General features: G+C 37.5%; 1 protein-coding gene across 3 annotated transcripts in view; it reads right to left on the bottom strand.

The window, feature by feature from the left end:
- LOC127410246 (protein FAM184A-like) overlaps window positions 1-20,055 on the bottom strand; it is a 205,510-nt gene that overhangs the window by 78,968 nt on the left and 106,487 nt on the right. For all 3 annotated transcript variants that reach the window (XM_051645408.1, XM_051645409.1, XM_051645410.1), the window contains exons 7-10: window positions 17,362-17,484; window positions 13,740-13,901; window positions 13,016-13,137; window positions 2,556-2,706 (exon numbers count right to left, since the gene is read on the bottom strand). In XM_051645408.1, the coding sequence (XP_051501368.1) occupies window positions 2,556-2,706; window positions 13,016-13,137; window positions 13,740-13,901; window positions 17,362-17,484 (558 nt within the window). The remainder of the gene's footprint in view (window positions 1-2,555; window positions 2,707-13,015; window positions 13,138-13,739; window positions 13,902-17,361; window positions 17,485-20,055) is intronic.

Below are 20,055 nucleotides of genomic sequence, written 5' to 3'. Positions count from 1 at the left end.
TACTTGGGGAAGCATGACTTGATCATCAGGTTCCTGAGAGGCGCTAGGAAGTTGAACCCCTCTAGACCATGCCTCGTCCCCCCGTGGGACCTCTCTGTAGTCCTTCAGGGTCTACAGGGAGCTCCCTTTGAGCCCTTGGAGTCAGCTGAGCTTAAGGCACTCTCTTTGAAGACTGCCCTCCTGACTGCGCTCACTTCCATCAAGAGGATAGGGGACCTGCAAGCGTTCTCTGTCAGCGAATCGTGCCTGGAGTTCGGTCCGGGTTACTCTCACATGATCCTGAGACCCCGACCGGGCTATGTGCCCAAGGTTCCCACAAACCCTTTTAGGTATCAGGTGGTGAACCTGCAAGCGCTGCCCCAAGAGGAGGCAGACCCAGCCTTGGCGTTGCTGTGTCCGGTGCGAGCTTTACGCATCTATTTGGATCACACACAGAGCTTTAGAAGCTCCGAGCAGCTCTTTGTCTGCTTTGATGGACAGTGGAAAGGAAGCACTGTCTCCAAACAGAGGATCACCCACTGGGTCATTGACGTCATCACGATGGCATATCAGGCTCAGGACGTGACACCCCCTGTGGGGTTACGAGCCCACTCTACCAGGAGTGTGGCAGCCTCCTGGGCCCTGGCCAGTGGCGCTTCTTTGGCAGACATCTGCAGAGCAGCAGGATGGGCAGCACCCAACACCTTTGAGAGGTTCTACAATCTCCGGGTTGAGCCAGTCTTGTCCCGAGTAGTGGCAGGTACGAGCAGGTAAGTTCCGGGACAACTGGCCGGGTGTACCGCTTGCACATAGCGCCTTTCCCCTCCCTTGAGGGGAAGACGTGTGCTCTTGACTCCCAGTAGTGTTCACAGACTGTGATCCCTGGATGAATTTCCTCCTTAGCCCTGTGGCAGTCGAGTTTGCAGAGAAACTCGCTGCCGGCTCAGTAAGTGTGTTAATGAGGCCCTGTACTGAGGTAGGTGCTCTGCATGCGATGGTTCCCTGAAGGCAACCCCATGTGATATTTTCCGCAAAGTCGTTTCCCTGTCGGTAAACTGCCACTTCCTTAGGCAGGGGCCACTCTGCCCCCGGTCGCCATGCATTGTAGAAACTCCTCCCCCTTTGGGTAGGACCTACCATGGGACCTCTCCACATGACATACTTCCGACAAGGCTCGGTAAAGACCATATGACGTATTTTCACTCAAAATCCCCCCCCCCTTTTGGGCGGGTTGTGGTCTCCGCGGTGTCTTCCCCTTGGGAGTGACACCCCCCCCCGACGTAGACAACTCCCAGTCAGTTAACAAATTCCACTCTTTTTGGGGAGAAAAGAGAAGGAAAAGAGGCCTCGGCTGGGCTAGCCTGTCCATTTTTTCGTTGGGCAGTCGACTTGTTCCTGAAGGTCTGTTTGACACTCATAAAGAGCATTGGGGGAGGTTACATGATGGCCTGATGTGCTGGCTACGAGGCACACAGCAGTCTGCAAATTCCACTCGCCAATTCTCATTGGCTTTTTAAAAAAAGATCAGAGGTGTTTGGGGCTCCCAAGAGTGACCCCTAGTGTCACTACATTGACACAACGTCTCGTTCTCTCCATCAAGGAACGGAGGTTACGAAAGTAACCATGATGATTTTCTGATTAATGGCAATCTTCATTTGAACGATAATGATATCTATTCTTAAAATCACAAGATCAATCTTTTAATATCCAACATTTAGCACCGAGATCCTTTCACTACGTGTTGAGAGGAAAGGTTTGGTTTGACTGGTTCCCTTTGATGTGTGTCCAAAGATGAGATCCATGCAATCCATTTGTCACTGAATAATGTCTCTCTTAATATCCTTTCTTTTTACTCTTTCCCTTCTAATAAGAAGCAGTGCGACTTCACTCTCGTTAATATACACTCATCCACCAAAAACAAAGCGCTAAACATCCCATTTTTAGAGCTCTTTGGAACAGCCTGTAGTCTTAAAGAGACAGTAATGTTTTAGCACTTTTTCTACACATCAATATAAATACTTGTAATTAGTACAAATTATGCATATAAACAATAAACATCGAGGCCTAACAATTTATACATTATATTGTTATATTTGTACGTCAGGGATATTAGAATATTAATGATAGCGTTAAATGATATTTAGCCTTTGGCACACAAATTTGGTTTTGTGTCGATGAAGGGATATTTTACTTAGGGATCCTTACTGATGGTGCTGTGGGGGTACTTACGGCAAAAAAGGTTGGGAACACTTATTTAGAGAACTTATAGTGTTCGAATAGAGCTACAGTAGGACTAAAACAAGTATTTAATCGTAAAAGTCTCAATGGAGCACAACAGTCTGGTCCTGGATGTAGAAATCCCATTCATTTTTTTTCCATTGGGGAATTGATTTTTAACAGTAACTTAATAAAAAACTTATAAAGTTGGGCCGTGATCTCAGAGGTTGTTAATCAGTAGTATATGCTTCTGCTAAAGCCATCAGTCTGCATTAACTCATTAAATAAAGAAATAATAATGTTACCAAAATACCATGAAAGTAGTTGCAGTAGAGTTTGTGTGTGTGTTTCTGATGTACCTGATCCAGCAGGTCCTCGACTTTCCTCTGCCAGCTCTCTCTGGCAGTACACATCTCCTGATCTTTGCTCTGTGCCAGCTGATTGAGCGCTGACCTTTTATTGTCCTCATGCTCTTCACGCAGCTCCTCGCGGAGTTTCTTACACTCTTGCCTGTGGACACAAACACACATTGATGACCAGACTGTTTTGCGCTTATACATAAACCAGTATGTTGTCTGGACCTTTGACCATAAATCTGTTTGCCTGCTATAATGACACTGATACCAGCGTAGGTGGGCTCAACCGAGCAGAGGAGTTACACATTTTTTTATTTCCTTTTTTTTTTTTTTTTTACACACCTCACTAAATAAAGCAAACAATTCCCATTGTTTTGAACTTTGCAATTTGCAATTGCCATTGCAAGTAAATACCATGGTATATGAAAATGGTAGTCATTCATGGATTTCCATGGTATCCAATTACACTGTATCGCCAGTGTAATTTAAGGAACACAAAAGGAAATGTTTTAATGAAAATCATGGCCCATATTTTTTAATACAATTGCAGTTCATAGCTACTCAATTTAACGCTTAAAACAATTTATCATAGAAGTATTGCATGCAACTCAAACATCATATTCCAAGGTTTCTGTGAGAAACAACCTAAAATGTAATTAATTTTTCAGTAAAAATCTTGATGTTCATTGCTCATTCATGAGTGCTATGAGAGAAGCTTGTTCACAGTGGCTAATTTATATTTAGTGCTAAATAATGCTTGCAAGTTCTCGAGTAAAACCTCAAATCTAAAATGTACATCTTAGGAAGACTTGGAATATGATACATGAGTAGAATGGACTACTTTTATGATACTTTTGGGTCTTTTTTCAGCTTAAAAGTGAGTAACTATCCTCTTCCATTGTAATGAAAAGAAGGAGGGCTATCTCCATTAAAACATGTCCTTTTGTGTTCTGCATAAGAAAGGGGATGAGTAAATTATGACAGAATTTACATTTTTGGGTGAACTAAAGCTGTTAATTCTTTAAATATGTTTTAAATTAAACAAGGAGATCCAGAAGTTTTTCATAGCCCTAAATCATAACAGGCATAATTGTGAATTTATTTATTTATTTTTTTTCTGGTGGTGCACACATTTTAAATATATAAATAAACGCATACATAAAGCGATCCACTGGATGGGTTGATCATTAATGGCTGCTAAATAATCAATCCCCCGTTCAAATGCTCAGCAGATCTTTGAAATGCACCCACATTTCCCTGCCGAATAGCAGTGGAGGTTACAAGAAAGGTTAACTGCCACATTATGTGCCGTAATTGCGGGATGTCATGAACAAACCAGGCAGGCTTAAATTCTTGATAATTAAGTCTGCGTTGTTAAGTTCTAAAAATGCTCAAATAACTGGCAGTGCTGTATACATCACACATTCTGAGACACTGCGGTAACCTTTTAAAGGTGTGAAATTCTTCTTAATTGCTGCTTAAGAGGAAACAGGAGCTTTACGGTTTCACTTTTAGGGGTAAACACTTTTAGGGGTTGGGCACCTTGAAAGCCGCCTGAGACCACAGCAATTAGCATGGAGACCACAAATAGATGCAGATTCTAGCATATATTTCTTTAAAACAATGTATTTATCTGTATTTTGGTGGCATTTTTGAATTGATAATACACTACTAGAGAACAGCACTGAATTATTATGAAGCCTCACTGGGATTCAAATTTGTTATTGCTATTATTATTATGGTTACACTTTACAGTAAGGTTCTATTTGTTAACATTAGTTAATGCATTAGGCATCATGAACTAACAATGAACAATGTTTTTCATAACATTTATTAATCTTGGCTAATGTTAAATGTATAGTTGACCTAAAAATTAAAAATTCTTTCATCATTTACTCAACCTCATGCCATCCCAGGTGTATATGACTTTCTTTCTTCTGCAGAACACAAATATAGATTTTTAAAACAATATTTCAGCTCTATAAGTTCATACAATGCAAGTGAATGGTGGCCAGACCTTTCGAGCTCAGAAAATCACATAAAGGCAGCATAAAAGTAATACATATGAATCCAGTGATTAAATCTATGTCTTTAGAAGTGATATGATAGGTGTGGGTGAGAAACAGATCAAAATTTAAGTGCTTTTTAATATACTGTAAATCTCCACTTTCACATTCTGAATGTGAAAGTGGAGATTCTTAGTAAAAAAGGATTTAAATATTGATCTGTTTCTCACCAAAAGCGACTGCATTGCTTCAGAAGACATGGATTAAACCACTGGAGTTGTATGGATTAATTTATGCTGCTTTTATGTGATTTTTTGAGCTTCAAAGTTCTGGCCACCATTCACTTGCATTGTATGGACCTACAGAGCTGAGATATTCTTCTAAAGGTCTTCATTTGTGTTCTGCAGAAGAAGAAAGTCATACACATCTGAGATGCCATGAGGGTGAGTAAATGATGAGAGAATTTTCATTTTTGGGGTAACTATCCCTTTAAATTGAAATAATATTGTTCATTGTTTGTACATGTAAGTTCATAATGCATTAACTAATGTCAACATACTGTAATTTTACACATTTTTATTTTTTATTTTTTAATCCTTACAGTAAATGAACACCAACATTTAAGGTACTGTAGTTTTCCTGTATCGAACTTTCAAAGGGGCTAAAAATTCCATATTTACCTTATTTGTCTGTCACAGTTCAAGCTTTTACTGTAAAACCATTATAAAATTTCAGACAAGGTTTGTCTAGACAAACTTTAACTGTCTAGTTACATTTACTATAGACTAAACCTAACTTTTTGCATTAATACAAATTAACAAAGATATTCGTTTCTTTATAAACAATTTTTCCTTCAGAGTATTTTTTGATATTTTTAGATTTAGCTTCTTCAGATATTTTTCTACAATTTTGTCCCTAAAAATACAGCTTAGTCAGAAACACACAAGCTAACTTAATCATGAACTCATGGGGTCTGTTATAGGTGGATGTTGAATTAAACAGCAATACTGCAAAGTAGAAAGTTGCTGTTTGTTGCTTACTGAAAATCAACTCAAACTCTTACAGAGAGTCAAATTTTCCCCCTAAATGATCTCTGTGCAAAACTTTGCTGTCAGTCAAACAAACAAAACTACCATAAACAGTTTTGATATGTTGCACCCGACACATTCACACTTGCAGACGGCGCTGCCTCGAAGGGGACGATCCATCTGGAGTTTGTGAACATTGTTGTGCAGTGCAGCTGTTAGAGTAACTGCACAATGTGTACTGTAGTAGACCTATTGATAAAGATGTTACTAATGGTTCAAGCCTGTGTAAATGCATATGCCCCTGTCTGATATATTTGTCTGATGATGAACAAACCATCCGTCTTGCAACGCAAAGTCTGCCAAACACTTGTCCTCTGCTGATGCCTGAATTCCTCTTCTTGCTAGTATTGTTAAGAGAGAATCACTTACTATCCAAATATCCAAGTCCAAATATAATTTTCTTAGGCGCCACAACACCATCCTGAATCAGTGTTGTGGAAAATGAACTGAAGAATTTAGGATGAAATGCAATAAATGTCATGTTGTTTATCATAACAGCACACTGAGTGTCCCTGCATGATATCTATTCAACCTACCTTCCCATTTAGCTCATTTATATCTTTTTGAAGGGGATGTTATAGTCAGGACAGTACTGGTTTCAAATTGATTAGGAAAGAATTTATTCAAAACTATACGTATACAATAGCCAAAATGTTCTCAAATGTCCTTTGTTTTCAGTCCAGTACAGTTCAGACTTTTACAAGTGAGTTTTTGTCTTATTTGAAGGCCCATAATACTGAATGTTAGTTTAATGTTAGAGGGAATAGGAATACCAAGCTACTTACAGCTGCCAGGAATGTTATCAGGTATATATGTCATCATGCATCTTGGCAAGGAAGAAGCAAACGTAAAAGAATGAGAGAGAAGTGCTTGTTTGTTGACCATTGGTCTAATACAATAGCTGTAGTTCATAACTACATTGTATAAAGGCATAATTGTGGTCTTTTTAATAGTAGACACTTGGAAGTTTGTTGTCCAAAAGTCAGAATTAATAAAGAAAAATAGTTAGAAAAGATAACATTTATTGTAAAATGATCAGAAATTTATTTCCCATAAGATATTTGATTTTATGAAATAATATATATAACACTGACCTGGTAGATCCATATAAACACAATGTAGCTAAAGTCACAAGTCTGATAATTTTCTATTTCAATTTTGATGATAAAAACTTTAAAGCTATGAGTTTTATAAGACATTTTCATGTGATTATGGATGCATATAGCATTCTAACCATTAGCATTTGCGCCATGAATGCAGAATGGTAAACATGTTACACATTATGTACTGCATATACCGTATCTTCCAATCATAATGGAGTTGTTATAACAGCGTCTTTTACTTATCTCATGTGGATTCCATTCATAGAATGATGCAGAAAGCAGATTATTTATAGAATATGCAGCGTGCACCTGATGGCAGATGTGCAGCATCAGCTGATTCAGTTCTATTATGTAGAAAATAAACATCTAAAAATACCAGAGACCACATGGAAATGATAGACAAACCATATATTATTGTAATCGTCTATTTATTTTCAACTTGTCTCATCAGTCAAATAATTAGTTTTATGCTTTATATAGAGGTTATAAGGCTAATATCCGACTATGGTATGGTATGCTGAAGTCACTGTCATAAGTTAACTTTCTTTATGTCTGACCATATTTAGATTGAGAAATGAACCACATCTGGCTTTCTAGGTGAATGGGACTTATACCGTTTGAGAGTATTAGAGAGCTTAAGTGCATCATATCACAGGCGGCTTAGTGGAAAAACTTAATAAAGAATAATTCTTCATGAAGTAAACATATGAAAGTTCAACAATATTTTTGTAAATGTGCAAAAAAATTTGTACTAAATGTTCTATTGAATGTTTTTTCACTGAAGCCGGCTAGGGACAAATTAATGGGAATTTACATAATTGAATATGTGTGTTCGTCTTTGTAACAATTGAATTTTCATAACTCTCGCTAGGATGTTTTGATATGTTGACATACAATAAATTAAGAAATTTCTCTGGTAGTAACATTTCTGTAACATTGTGAAACAAATATCAAAGCTGGAGTATTAGACATTTCTTATGATGCGTAGTTTGTCACGATTAAATACGATTTGAATGGTAATAACATGCAGTTAATGTTAACAAAACCGATTGTGAGGCCGCCTGCGATCCCTGTGTGTAAAGGGGTAGTTCACAAAAAAAATAAAAAAATAAATCTGTCATCATTTCATCATCCACATGCTGTACTAAACCAGTGTGATATTCTTTCGTAAAACTCAAAACAGGATATGTTTTTCAAAAATGTCAAAGCTGTTCATTTCCAGCAACAAAAGTAGAACATGACCAAGGGCTGTCAAGCACAAAAAAGTAAATAAAGTACTTTAAAAGTACTATATAAGTAGGGATACACGATATATCATATATAACCATAACCCACGATACACAATATATCATATATAACGATAACCAGGAAAATAAAAATATTATTATTGCGCCGATAAAGGAATTACTGCCGATTAGGGTTGCTCCGATACCAACATTTTGGCTTCGGTATGATACCAGCCCTGGTACCTCGGTATCGATACTAACTCGATACTTAGACAACAAATAAATTCCATATTAAATGCTTTAATTAATGTTATGATCAAATTGTGTTTAATCAAATACATACTGTACAGCTTTGATCAAATGAAAATATAATAATTTATAAATATTATTTTTGGGAAAAAAAAAGAAAAAAAAAAGATGCACAACAGAGCTTTACAGTATTAATGAAAGCATTAAATGAAAACAATCTGATTACCTGAGGCTGCCATGGATGAATCACAACATGCTGATATTCAGGACTGTATTCGGCTTTTGTGATATTGCTTACAGATAATAATACTAATAATACAACTATTTAATATTTTATTATTTTTATTATGAGTATTATTGCTACTGCTTTGAATATTACACTTTTATACTGTAGTAATATTTTTCTGTCGTAATGTCTTCAATTTCACGCATCCAGCTAAATAAAGCTCACATTTCAGCGGGACTTTTATTTTGAAAGACCTTTTGAAGTTCTTCCTTTTTCTGAAGGGTTCATTATATCAAACTTCCCACAACTCGTGAGCTGAAATCTCCAGTGAAAAAGGTCATTTGAGAGTTCACTGCCGTTTATACACTAAACACACTGCTCTACGGCTCTGCAGATGGATACTTTTAGACACTGCATGAAAATCAAGCAATAGTCGTGTGTGCTGCGTTTGTGTGTGTGTGTGTGTGTGTGTGTGTGTGTGTGCCTGTGTGTGTGTGAAGGAGATGACAGAGCAGAGTGGAGCCTCTCATTCATTCTGTGGCACGCAAGGCATGTGACTGTATATTGTTTAATTAAATGATATCCTTCTGCTGTTTAATGATCACACTTGGCCATATCCAGACTTTTTTTTAATTATTTTCAAATAGTCTTTGATTTCATCTCAAAACTCTCACATTACATTACATTTTGCTAATGGCAGCATACTTTAATATGCTACCAAAATTACCAACAAGATGATATTGTACTGTATGAAATTCTTTGGTATCACGATATTTTGTTAGTACTGGTATACCACGCAACCCTACTGCCGATATTTTCACAGCTAATTTGTTACGGTTTATTTGCTTGCAGCTGAGAATCTTTGACTGCCTGCTGCTTTTTCCCTTCAGGCAAGGACTTGTGCAGCCTCAAGTGACAGTGCACACACAGTGTTGGGGAGTAACAGAATACATGTAGCAGGATTACGTATTTAAAATACAAAATATAAGTAACTGTATTCCACTACAGTTACAATTTAAATCATTGGTATTTAGAATACAGTTACATTCAAAAAGTATTTTGATTACTGAAGAGATTACTTTGCATTTTATTGTCATTTGTTTCATTTAATATTTAGTCCTTTCAGATGGAAAACATTTATACATATAAATGATGTGATCCAAAGTGCATTTGAACAGCGGTGAAACACTTTCTTGTGATGTGTTACATTCATACGAGCAGACAGAGAAGTAAGTCTGAAGTTTGGAGCAGAAGAAATAGAAACAAACCTTGTGTAAACTGTCAGCTTTACGCTAAGCTAAAATGCAATTTCTAGCCATTTTACATGCACATGTTACCAGGCACGATCATATTTCTTTATCAAGAAAATTCATGTTGGATCATAATTTTTTTTTTTTTTTTTCTAGTAAGACCTTTGATTTTAGGGCAAAAATCATATTTTTGATAAAAAAATTGTTTTATTGTTTTCCTGTAAAAATATCTAAAAATCCTTAAAACTCATTTATCTTGTTTTAGAAACAACACTGCATAAGATATTTAGGTTTTTCAGAGAGAATGTATTTTTAACATGTGTATTTTGTCGTACTGTACTGGCAGAGTTTTTATAGTCAAAACAAGTGAAAAAATCTACCAGTGCTGAAGAAGTAATCCAAAGTATTTAGAATACGTTACTGACCTTGAGTAATCTAATGGAATATGTTACAAATTACATTTTACAGCATGTATTCTGTAATCTGTAGTGGAATACATTTTAATAGTAACCCTCCCAACCCTGCGCACACACAGCGTGTCTGTGTGCGAGAGAGCCAAGCTCATGTCACTCTGTGAGGATTATTTCAACATCTCTGTATTTTATGTTGTTTTGGGGCTGGTTTTAGTCATTTGCTGTAAGTAACAACATGCCCATATTCTCATATCCTGTTTTTTTCATGAGGCAGTAAACAAAAGCGTGACAAAAACATGTATGTATGTTACTTGGGGGCAATAATTTTCGAGTATTACTTCATTAAACATAAACAGAATGTGGGAAAAAGCACATTGTTACTTACATAACAGCATTGTGATTAAAACAAGTCCAAACACAACCTAAAACTGTACATTTATCTTGAAATAATTCTCACAGAGTGACTCGAGATGGATTAAAACACTAGTTTGTGAATGAAATGAATGTGCTTGTTGTATTTTACGAGTTGAGACTCTGTATGTATCAATCTGTATGATGTTTTTACCTATTCCCATTAAGGCTGAAATGATTAGTCGATGTTATCGACAATGTCGACAATAAAATATTTTTGATAAACATTTTCATTGTGGAATAGTTATTTGATCTCATTTAACATAATATGAGATCATATGAAACTAATGATGGCACGAGAGGAGTGCTTCAGCTTGCGCCTGATTAAGGAGAGTTTCCAAATTTCCAAACAGCTTCAGGTGATGTAGATCGCAAAGTATGAGGGAATTATACAAAAATACAAAATAAGTAAATACAGAAGCACTCTCGTTGTGAAATGAAGTGGAGCCGGAGTTGCCGATCTAAGGGGAGGGAGGGGGGGGGGTTGAAACTGCACCCGGCAGATGCACACTCTGGGGCGGGCACGCTCATCCCACGCATGCACACTCGCTATTGGTATCGGCCAGGAAATTCCATATCGGTGCATCCCTATATATAAGTAATCCATACGCTCTGTAGCCCGATATTACAAATCTTCTGAAGCAATTCATAGTTTTGTGTGAGGAACAAACCGAATTTAAACTCCAAATCGTCTCTTCTGCCAAAGCTCTCAAATCTCATGATTTTTGACATAATTGACATCATATTTGGTGTAAGACATCTTGATGTGCCAAGTTTGAATATGAAACTTGGCTTCTGCAGCTTGTGTTACCAGACCTGAGGCTCAAAGGAATACTATAGAATTACTATAGATTGTACTTTACTTTTACTGTAGACTGCGTAATCTGCGTATAGAGAGCTGCGGAACTGCAACTCTGTACATATCATAAATGGGTCATTCCTACAATTCGGTGACATCCCGGCTTTGAAACTTTTGAAAAATAAAACATACTTTTACAAGTTTCTTCATGTTTTATCATTACAGGGACATATTAAAGATTGTATTAGTCATACCGGTCAAGCAAAATTACTAAAAAATTCAGATGTCCATCCAGTTAAATGGGCAGCATCAGGTTGGACAATAACAGAGTGAACATTCAGTGGATAAATTAGCCACTACATGGTCTGTGATTGATATCTAGGAAACGTATTTGCATAAATACTGTATATTGAAATTATATTCATTTCCCATATATCTTCCCATAATAGGGTAGACATGTTATGCTTGACCACATATGACTAACACAACAAAATAAAGGAAAACATATAAAACAATAGAGTTATAAACTTCAAATAACTCAAAGTAATTAAAAAAAGCTGAATGGCTGATGTACACCTCCAGTGTGTGTGATGTCATTTCCTAACATATATATCTTCAAAGAAAGATCATGGTATCATGACATAACAGGGTGCGCAATAAATCAAAGGACACACAAAAAACCTCCACTATCAGTGTTAAAAACACACATTTACCACAAATTAAAACATGTTAGTGAGAGAATGTAACACTAAACTCAATATAACTGTATGTGGGGAAAATCCAATGATTTAGCATTTATTTTTGTCAAAGATGTTTGACTTGCAGTTTTTGGGACTTGAGGAAGTGACACAGTTAAATAAGGATTAAATTATTACAAATTTAACTTTTAAGCCCACAGACGTGTGTAAAATTATAAAAAGTCTTTATTCTTTTTAGCAAGCCTATCAAAATTGTAATCAGGTAAAATTAAACAATATAAATACCACACACACTTGTAATGGGGACTTAAATGACACAGAATTGTAGGAATGACCCATATTTACAGGCGTTTCTGCGAAAGACGCTGCTTAACATTGAAAAACAGCACGGACGTATGCAAAAACACGTTCAGTGTGAACGTCCCCTACTAAACTTAAAATGAAAAACACTTTAATACGATGACTTTGAAGAAGAGAGAAAGGGAAAGAAAAGGCTTAACTCAGCGTGAGGGTGACTCTCTCCACTCACTGTCGTAAATTCCCTCAGTCGATGATGGTGGCGACAACGGTTGTCAGGGGCAGGGAATGGTAGAATTCAAGTGATAATGCACCAATTACAACAAAGAATCACCAGTTTCACAAAACAGCATCCAATACAGTTAAAGAGAAGCTAACATGACAGTAGATTATGGACTTCTGAAGCAGCAAAACCAGGGTATATGCAAATATTGATCCTTAGAAGTCGTTATACGCGAAACAGCCCTGGAAAAAAGTAAGCGTATGGGGTATGCATGCCTATGGCCCCGACTACACCACTGGTCCTACCCAAACTTCCTATTTCAACAGAAATATTTCAACACGGGAAAGAAAACTACACTCGTTGAGCCATTTCAAGGGGTCTTTAACCTCTAGGATGCACCACTCATTTATATAGCAGTTTATTTTTAGTCTCTGACATGAATCCAAAGGTTCTTGAAAACATGCACACACTTACCTGAGCGTCTCAGTCCACTTTAGTTCGAGCTCCAGGGCCATCTTATCCATTTTAAGCTTCTCATCCTCTTTGGTGGAGATGAGTTTGGCATCATGCTGTTGTTTCTGAGTCTCCATCTCCCCCTGAGGACAAAGAGAGGGAGAGAGATGGTACATTAGCTATAATGAGTGATAAAGTGCACAACCCATAATTCGTGAGGTCACTCACACGGCACTCAGGACAAGAGGGTGGGCCCCTCTTCACAGCCATCAATCAAAGCAGGGCCACAAGATGGAAATAAGAGGCTCTCGCTCATCCATTTTTATTTCTCACACACACATGCACTGACACACTCATACAGGTCTGATTCATTATGCATGGTCACTCAGAGAACCTTTCGCCTCAGGTCAAGGACACAGGAAGCGGAATTGTGAAGGGCCCTCTCTAATGAAGTGTCTTAATCATACAGAGCTTCTCTAAGGCCAAAAAACACAGTTGAAAATAATACATCGACCTACGAATGGGTTACTTAACTATAATAGTCTCTGCAGTCTGCACATTAAACTGGAAAATGTGAAAGTATTTTAACACCGAAAAATTGCACATCCTCTTTAATACAAAAACTTCTTGTATATTTATAGCAACTGGAAGCACCTGGACACCCTCTAAGTTGCATAACTTTAAAGAATGAAGATATATTCTCATTTCTCATTATTTTTGGAGTAAATGCTTTTGGAGTACAGACCTGAAGGGCTGTTAGAAGGTTGCTGGTCTCTCGGAGTCGGGCTCGTGTAGCATCCAGCTCTTCTAGAAGCTTCTTCTGTGCGTCCTTCAGACTGGTGATGTGTCCCTCAGCAGAGCCCAGACCCTGCTCTCCCTGTTTAACAAGCTCCTTGAGTCGACTCACCTGAGGAACAGAAGGAGACATTACTTATCTTTTGGCAGATGTTTGCTCCTTAGTTGTTCAGAGGCATTATAATAATGAGGAGGGGGATCTTAGAAACTATGCGATTTATAGGTCACACCTACTGTATATGGATCTGATCCAGCAACCTTTGTGTTAAGGACAACTCATTAACCTCTGACTAAGGCTAACTAAAACTAACATCTCCAAGCTCACTAAGGTCTCACTGATAATAAATCAACTCAATAGTCTCTATAGCTCTGCTCTAATCCCTAGAGAGCTGCCTTACTGTATACAGTTTACATAGACAGCTACGTCTAGGGCAGCATCCTAACCTAGGGTTTGTTTAACCCAGGGGCCTGCAAGGGTACACTAGGGGGTCCACAGGAAGAAAAAAAAAAAAAATATATAAAAACGTGATATTTACAGAATTGGACAGTATTACTGTTCTGCTTTCTCCATTTGAAATGATGAGATTTATAGTAATTACTTTACTGACAGCCATAAGAAATTGAGAAAACGAATCATAGTTTTGTAAAAAAAATAATAATAATAATCTAAATGAATTTGAATTGATTTGAAAATGTGTCTCTAAAGATTTTTACATCTAACAGTACAGATAATATTTTCCAGATAATTTTTTAATAATTTACTTTGGTGTCAGTACAATAACAATACAAAAGACAATTATTTAATTTAGCGAACAAATTAAATAGTTGTTGTTTTGAGTTATTTGGAGGTCATCATATTTTGGGGTCCTTGGCATTAATGAGAGGGAAAGTTGCAGCAAGTTTGCGGCAAGTTTGTCAGAACTCTAGATTTTTTGTAAAGGGAGTGACTGATTTGAGATGTTCTTCATGGCACAACCATAAGGAAACAAAATGGCGACGCTACTGTTAGCTTTGCAGGTGTTCGAATGTCAACAAAGAAGTCAAAAGACATCTTAGCAAACAAACTGTGGAGGATAAACAATGCTATGCAATGCTAATGTTTGATGTACAGCTATGTTCTGCTGTTGTAGCCCATCCGCATCGAGGTTCGACATTTTGCGCATTCTGAGATGCTATTCTGCTCACTACAATTGTACAGACTGGTTATCTGAGTTAATGTAGCCTTTCTGTCAGCTCAAACCAGTTTGGCCATTCTCCGTTGACCTCTCTCATCAAGACCTTTCCGTCCACAGAACTGCAGCTCACTGGATGTTTTTTGTTTTTGGCACCATTCTGAGTAAACTCTAGAGACTGTTGTGCATGAAAATCCAAGAAGATTAGCAGTTACAGAAAAACTCAAACCAGCCCATCTAGCACCTACAATCATGCCGTGGTCGAAATCACTTAGTTCCCCATTCGGATGGTTGATGTGAACATTAACTGAAACACCTGACCTGTATCTGCATGATTTTGTGCACTGCACTGCTGCCACATGATTGGCTGATTAGATAATCGCATGAATATGTAGGTTTACAGGTGTTCCTAATAAAGTGGTTGGTGAGTGCAAATGCTTACATTTAATAAAATGTAATGTATTTGAGGGAACAAAATTGCATTCCTTATTAAATCCGTACGGGATGCCGTTTGTTCCATAATTTAGGGCTTCACACCCAAACTGCAGAGAATGTTTCACAAACCGAGAGAAATGGACCTGAAACACACACCTTTAGCATGAGTTGTGTGAGATATCGGCTGTTAAACTAGTGGCCGGGGGAAAGATAAATAAAAATCAGTGCACATTTTTCAGTCAGAAGCAGGACAATTTTGTCAAGCATATAGCATTTGAGTGCATGTTTTTGTTTCTCACTATTGTGATTCCAAAAACACTTGTAATTCATGACATTATATCACACTGCATATGCCTGTTCTAGTTCTGGAAGAGAGACTATAAAATGACAGTGAGAAAAACTTCAGCACTTTAAGGACAATACAGGTACAGGTTTAGTTAAAGATCTTAGTGTAATTTTCTTACATTTCCCTTGTGATAAACTCAATTTACTGGCAAAACAACAACACGGTAATCCGAGAATAATATACTATTTCATGTTAAGCATTTTCTCTCCCATAAAAACCCATTATAATGCTTATAACTACTATAATGTACTTAAAGACTTGTACTGAGACAGTGGCCCTGGAAGGCCATTTTTTTTTTATTTGTGAAATATAATTTTATTTAACACATTAGTCATATCATGTATACAAACTGATGACCCCAGTTTTAAACAGATAGCCAGTTCATTGGAAAAGCTTAATTATAGAGAATTGATTGCAGCTTCGTTGTTTTGGCAAAAGTAGTTTATTAAAAGTGAAGATATATATATATATCCTCTTTTCTCCCAATTTGGAATGCCCAATTCCCACTACTTAGTAGGTCCTCGTGGTGGCTCACCTCAATCCGGGTGGCGGAGGACAAGTCTCAGTTGCCTCCGCTTCTGAGACAGTCAATCCATGCATCTTATCATGTGGCTTGCTGTGCATGACACTGTGGAGACTCACAGCATGTGGAGGCTCATGCTACTTTCCGCGATCCACGCACAACTTACCACGTGCCCCATTGAGAGCGAGAATCACTAATCGTGACCACGAGGAGGTTACCCCATGTGACTCTACCCTCCCTAGCAACCGGGCTTTGGTTGCTTAGGAGACCTGGCTGAAGTCACTCAGCACGCCTTGGATTCGAACTCATGACTCCAGGGGTGGTAGTCTACCCAGGCCCCATTAAAAGTGAAGATTGATAGAAATTTGGTTCTTCCTGATCGTTGTATTAAAGCGGTTTTCATTTTAAGTGTATTAGTGGCCGTTTACACCAAACGCGTATATGCGTCCGTCCGTGCTGTTTTTCAATTTTTTTCCTGTGTAAACAAGCTCTAGATGGATCTCTTTAGTCGTTGCGGGAATGCCTTGAAACAAGGTATCATTTTTCAGGCTACGGTTTGGAACAGCCTTCACCTCGGGACCACATATGTTGCCTAGATGGCTAGTTCACAAAATTTTGTAACAGAGCTTCTGTTTTGTCTTCATTTTCATTAATGCTCAGCAAAAATGGTTATTAAACATGACTCAAAAGTAAACAAACCCTGGCTAAACTGAAGGATTGGGCAATAATCAATGATGAAGCATCTCTTCAGGGGTGTCCTTGGCCAATTTGCATCTGTAGCCAAATGATATGGGCCCAAGCCAGCTTTATGTACCGAGAGCCCATTAAAACACACTGAGAGTAATGAGAGGATAAACACACAGCACAAAAATTAATCACTTCCTCCCTCTGCCTTGGTGCCCTCCTATCTACCTGCTAAAGAACTTTCACAGAGGCAACGTAACAGGGTTTTAAGATGAGTGGACGATACTGATAAATACAGCACATTCTGTACACTCATTTTAGTTTTGTAAAGAATGAAACAACATGGGTTCCAGCCAAAAATCACTTTTGTAGGAACTATTCCTTTAAAAATAGGCTTCAGAGCTCATGTTACCTCACTGTTGGCCGTGTTGAGTTTGGCAGTGAGCTCCTCTCGCAGACTGTCCAGTTCTTCTCGTAGTAGGCCCTTCTGTTCCTCGAGAGACTTTTGTTCCTTATCAAACTGTTCCTCCATCTCCTGAAGAGCCAACAGAACATGCTGGTTACAAATGATGATAGCTAAGAAACATGACAGAAACAAATAAAATGACCATGTTTATCGGTGCTTCTCTTTGTTTGGGGAATAGCATCACAGAACAGCTCGCTATATTCCTTTACATTTTAATCATGATAAAAAAAATGGATCCGTGGCATTTTGAAGGCATCTGTAATTTAATTTTAAACTGACTTGTCAGGGTAGTGCATTAGAAACTCCACTTAATATCTGATTCAGCAAGGAGCAAAATAAGACGATAACATTTGCAATGCAAAGCAAGACTTGAGAAGAAATTAATAAGTTTCATAATAATATTCTGCAGCTTTCCTGGAACCTTGTGGAAGAAAACAAAATACTAATTCAGAAGCTAATTATACCAATCCGGTGACATTTACAGAATAAAATGGAATTTTCGATTGTGTTATGCACACTACAGTCTGATAATACAATGTGTCTTATTTCAATGCTTTCAAGGCAGGTACTGATATTGATATTCAAACATTCGAACACATTCTAAGCATTAAACATCTGCAATTAATTCAGCCCGAACTGCTAAAGCCGGGTGCACACTGTAAAATTTATGCCACTTCAGTCATATTAGTAACTTAATGAAAGCTGTTTTATTGTGTTGTATTGGTTCACCTCACCTTGTTTATCCATCCATTTATAGGCTGAATAATATCAATACTGTATGTAGTATATAGTATGTTTACAGTATAAATGTGAGCTGGCAGTACTAACTGTTTTATGTAAAAAAATTAAAAACAATTTTTAAAAAAGAACCGTGAATGTTGACATGAAAGAGGAAAGCAATAGAAGTTGACAAAGTAAAGATTAAAGACAACATTATCTTTTCCAATCCTTCCACTTATCTCAAAAAGCAGATACAAGCTCCTTGCACATGTTGATCAAAGTCCACATCAAATCAAATTCACATCACCTCACTTGCATGTATATTCATACACACATTACCCAAAAGTACACACGCTGAAAAACCTAGGCGTTTGAGAGTGAGTGGGCTTCTAGGAGAAAGAGGTCTTAAGTAAGCCCGTTTAAAAAATTTATGGTTTGCACAGCTGAACAAATTCTGGCATCTGTGCATAATTCACTCCCCCCACTTCCAAGCACACAAATATGCAAATGGAAGCTCTTGAATGTTTTAGTCATGCCATAGTGACATAAGACATGCGTTAGGATAGTAAAAATAGATAGACACTGTGATCTGCCAAATAAAAACTTCTTCCTACAAAATATAAAATAAGGCTAAGCAGGGATAACTGCAGTTTCTCATTGAATGCAACATCAATAAAAAAATTTACGTCATATAAGGCATGTGCAAACACAATTCAGTCCTCTAAGAAAGTGTTCAGACCGTACGCATCCTTGTGCTGAAAAAAGCAAGATGTAGTGTTGGTGAGTAACTAACTAAAAGTAGCGATGCTACAAAGTTAACTATATTTAAATACTCCCTTTGCTAATTTCACAATAGTGTAGCGAAGCTTTGCCAGAAAAATTCTGATCATTTAAGTGCCATTCTTTCGTAAATGAACTGGTTACCATAAACAATTCACTTAAATTTAAAATTGGAAACTACAATTCATTTTAGTAAGTCGTTTGTTTGGACGCTTCATGTAAATTAACTAGTTCACATATATGATCCACTAATTCACTTAAATTATCGTGGATTTTCAACACTGGATGCAATGCGACAAATATAACAGAACGCAGGTGTCTCGAGACACGCTTTTAAAACTTGAAGCTCCTTTGAATTTTACATGGCATCTAAAAAACGTGGCACTACTGCGCGAGGTGTTGATGAAACAGCAAGACCTGATGCAACAATCAAAGACGTCCATCTAGCCCATGTCTACATAATAAAACAAATGAAAAACGGATGGAGATGGAGACAGCAAGTGTTCGGTGTGAACAAACCCTAACTCTTCTAAAAATAACAGACAGTTTTAGTAACGATCAACAACAACAACAACAAAAAAACTCTGTTTTGAGGGAGTTTAGTAAAACATTTTGCATTTAAACATTTAAAAAATGATTTTAAACAGATATCTCTCCTCCAAAAGTTACATTTAATTTTGTGTTGTTTTTGACTCTATTAATACAAATTAAATGGACAGTGGTCGTGACAGCATTGTCAAACATGTTTGAGACAAAATTTCAAATGTTTGGGTTAAACATTATCTAAATTAATGAGCCAAAACCAAAAAGTGTTATCCCTGCTCTACACAATTGGTAAGATGCTCGCCTACAGCAGCTCAATCCTGTGGAGGCTTCCTAAATAAAGGTTCTTCTAAAGCTTCAGGGACTATCATCAGAGAAGTGAGTCACCAACCCCACTTTTGGACACACACTACAAACTGAGTGTGTTCTGAGTGTGTTCTGCAAAAGACAGATAAAGAATAAAATAGAGGAAGCGAGTGGAAGAGCCCTAGGCTTTATCCGAAATAGGATGTCAGTATGGTCGTCACACTGTTTCTTTACTAGGCTGTGAGTCAGTGCCACAATCTAATGAAGGCCACTCATTGATTATTCATTTGT

This window comes from Myxocyprinus asiaticus, chromosome 19, assembly GCF_019703515.2.
Source record: "Myxocyprinus asiaticus isolate MX2 ecotype Aquarium Trade chromosome 19, UBuf_Myxa_2, whole genome shotgun sequence".
NCBI classification, from domain to species: domain Eukaryota; kingdom Metazoa; phylum Chordata; class Actinopteri; order Cypriniformes; family Catostomidae; genus Myxocyprinus; species Myxocyprinus asiaticus.
Note: the sequence above shows the minus strand (reverse complement) of the source record. Positions and strands in the feature narration are given on the sequence as shown.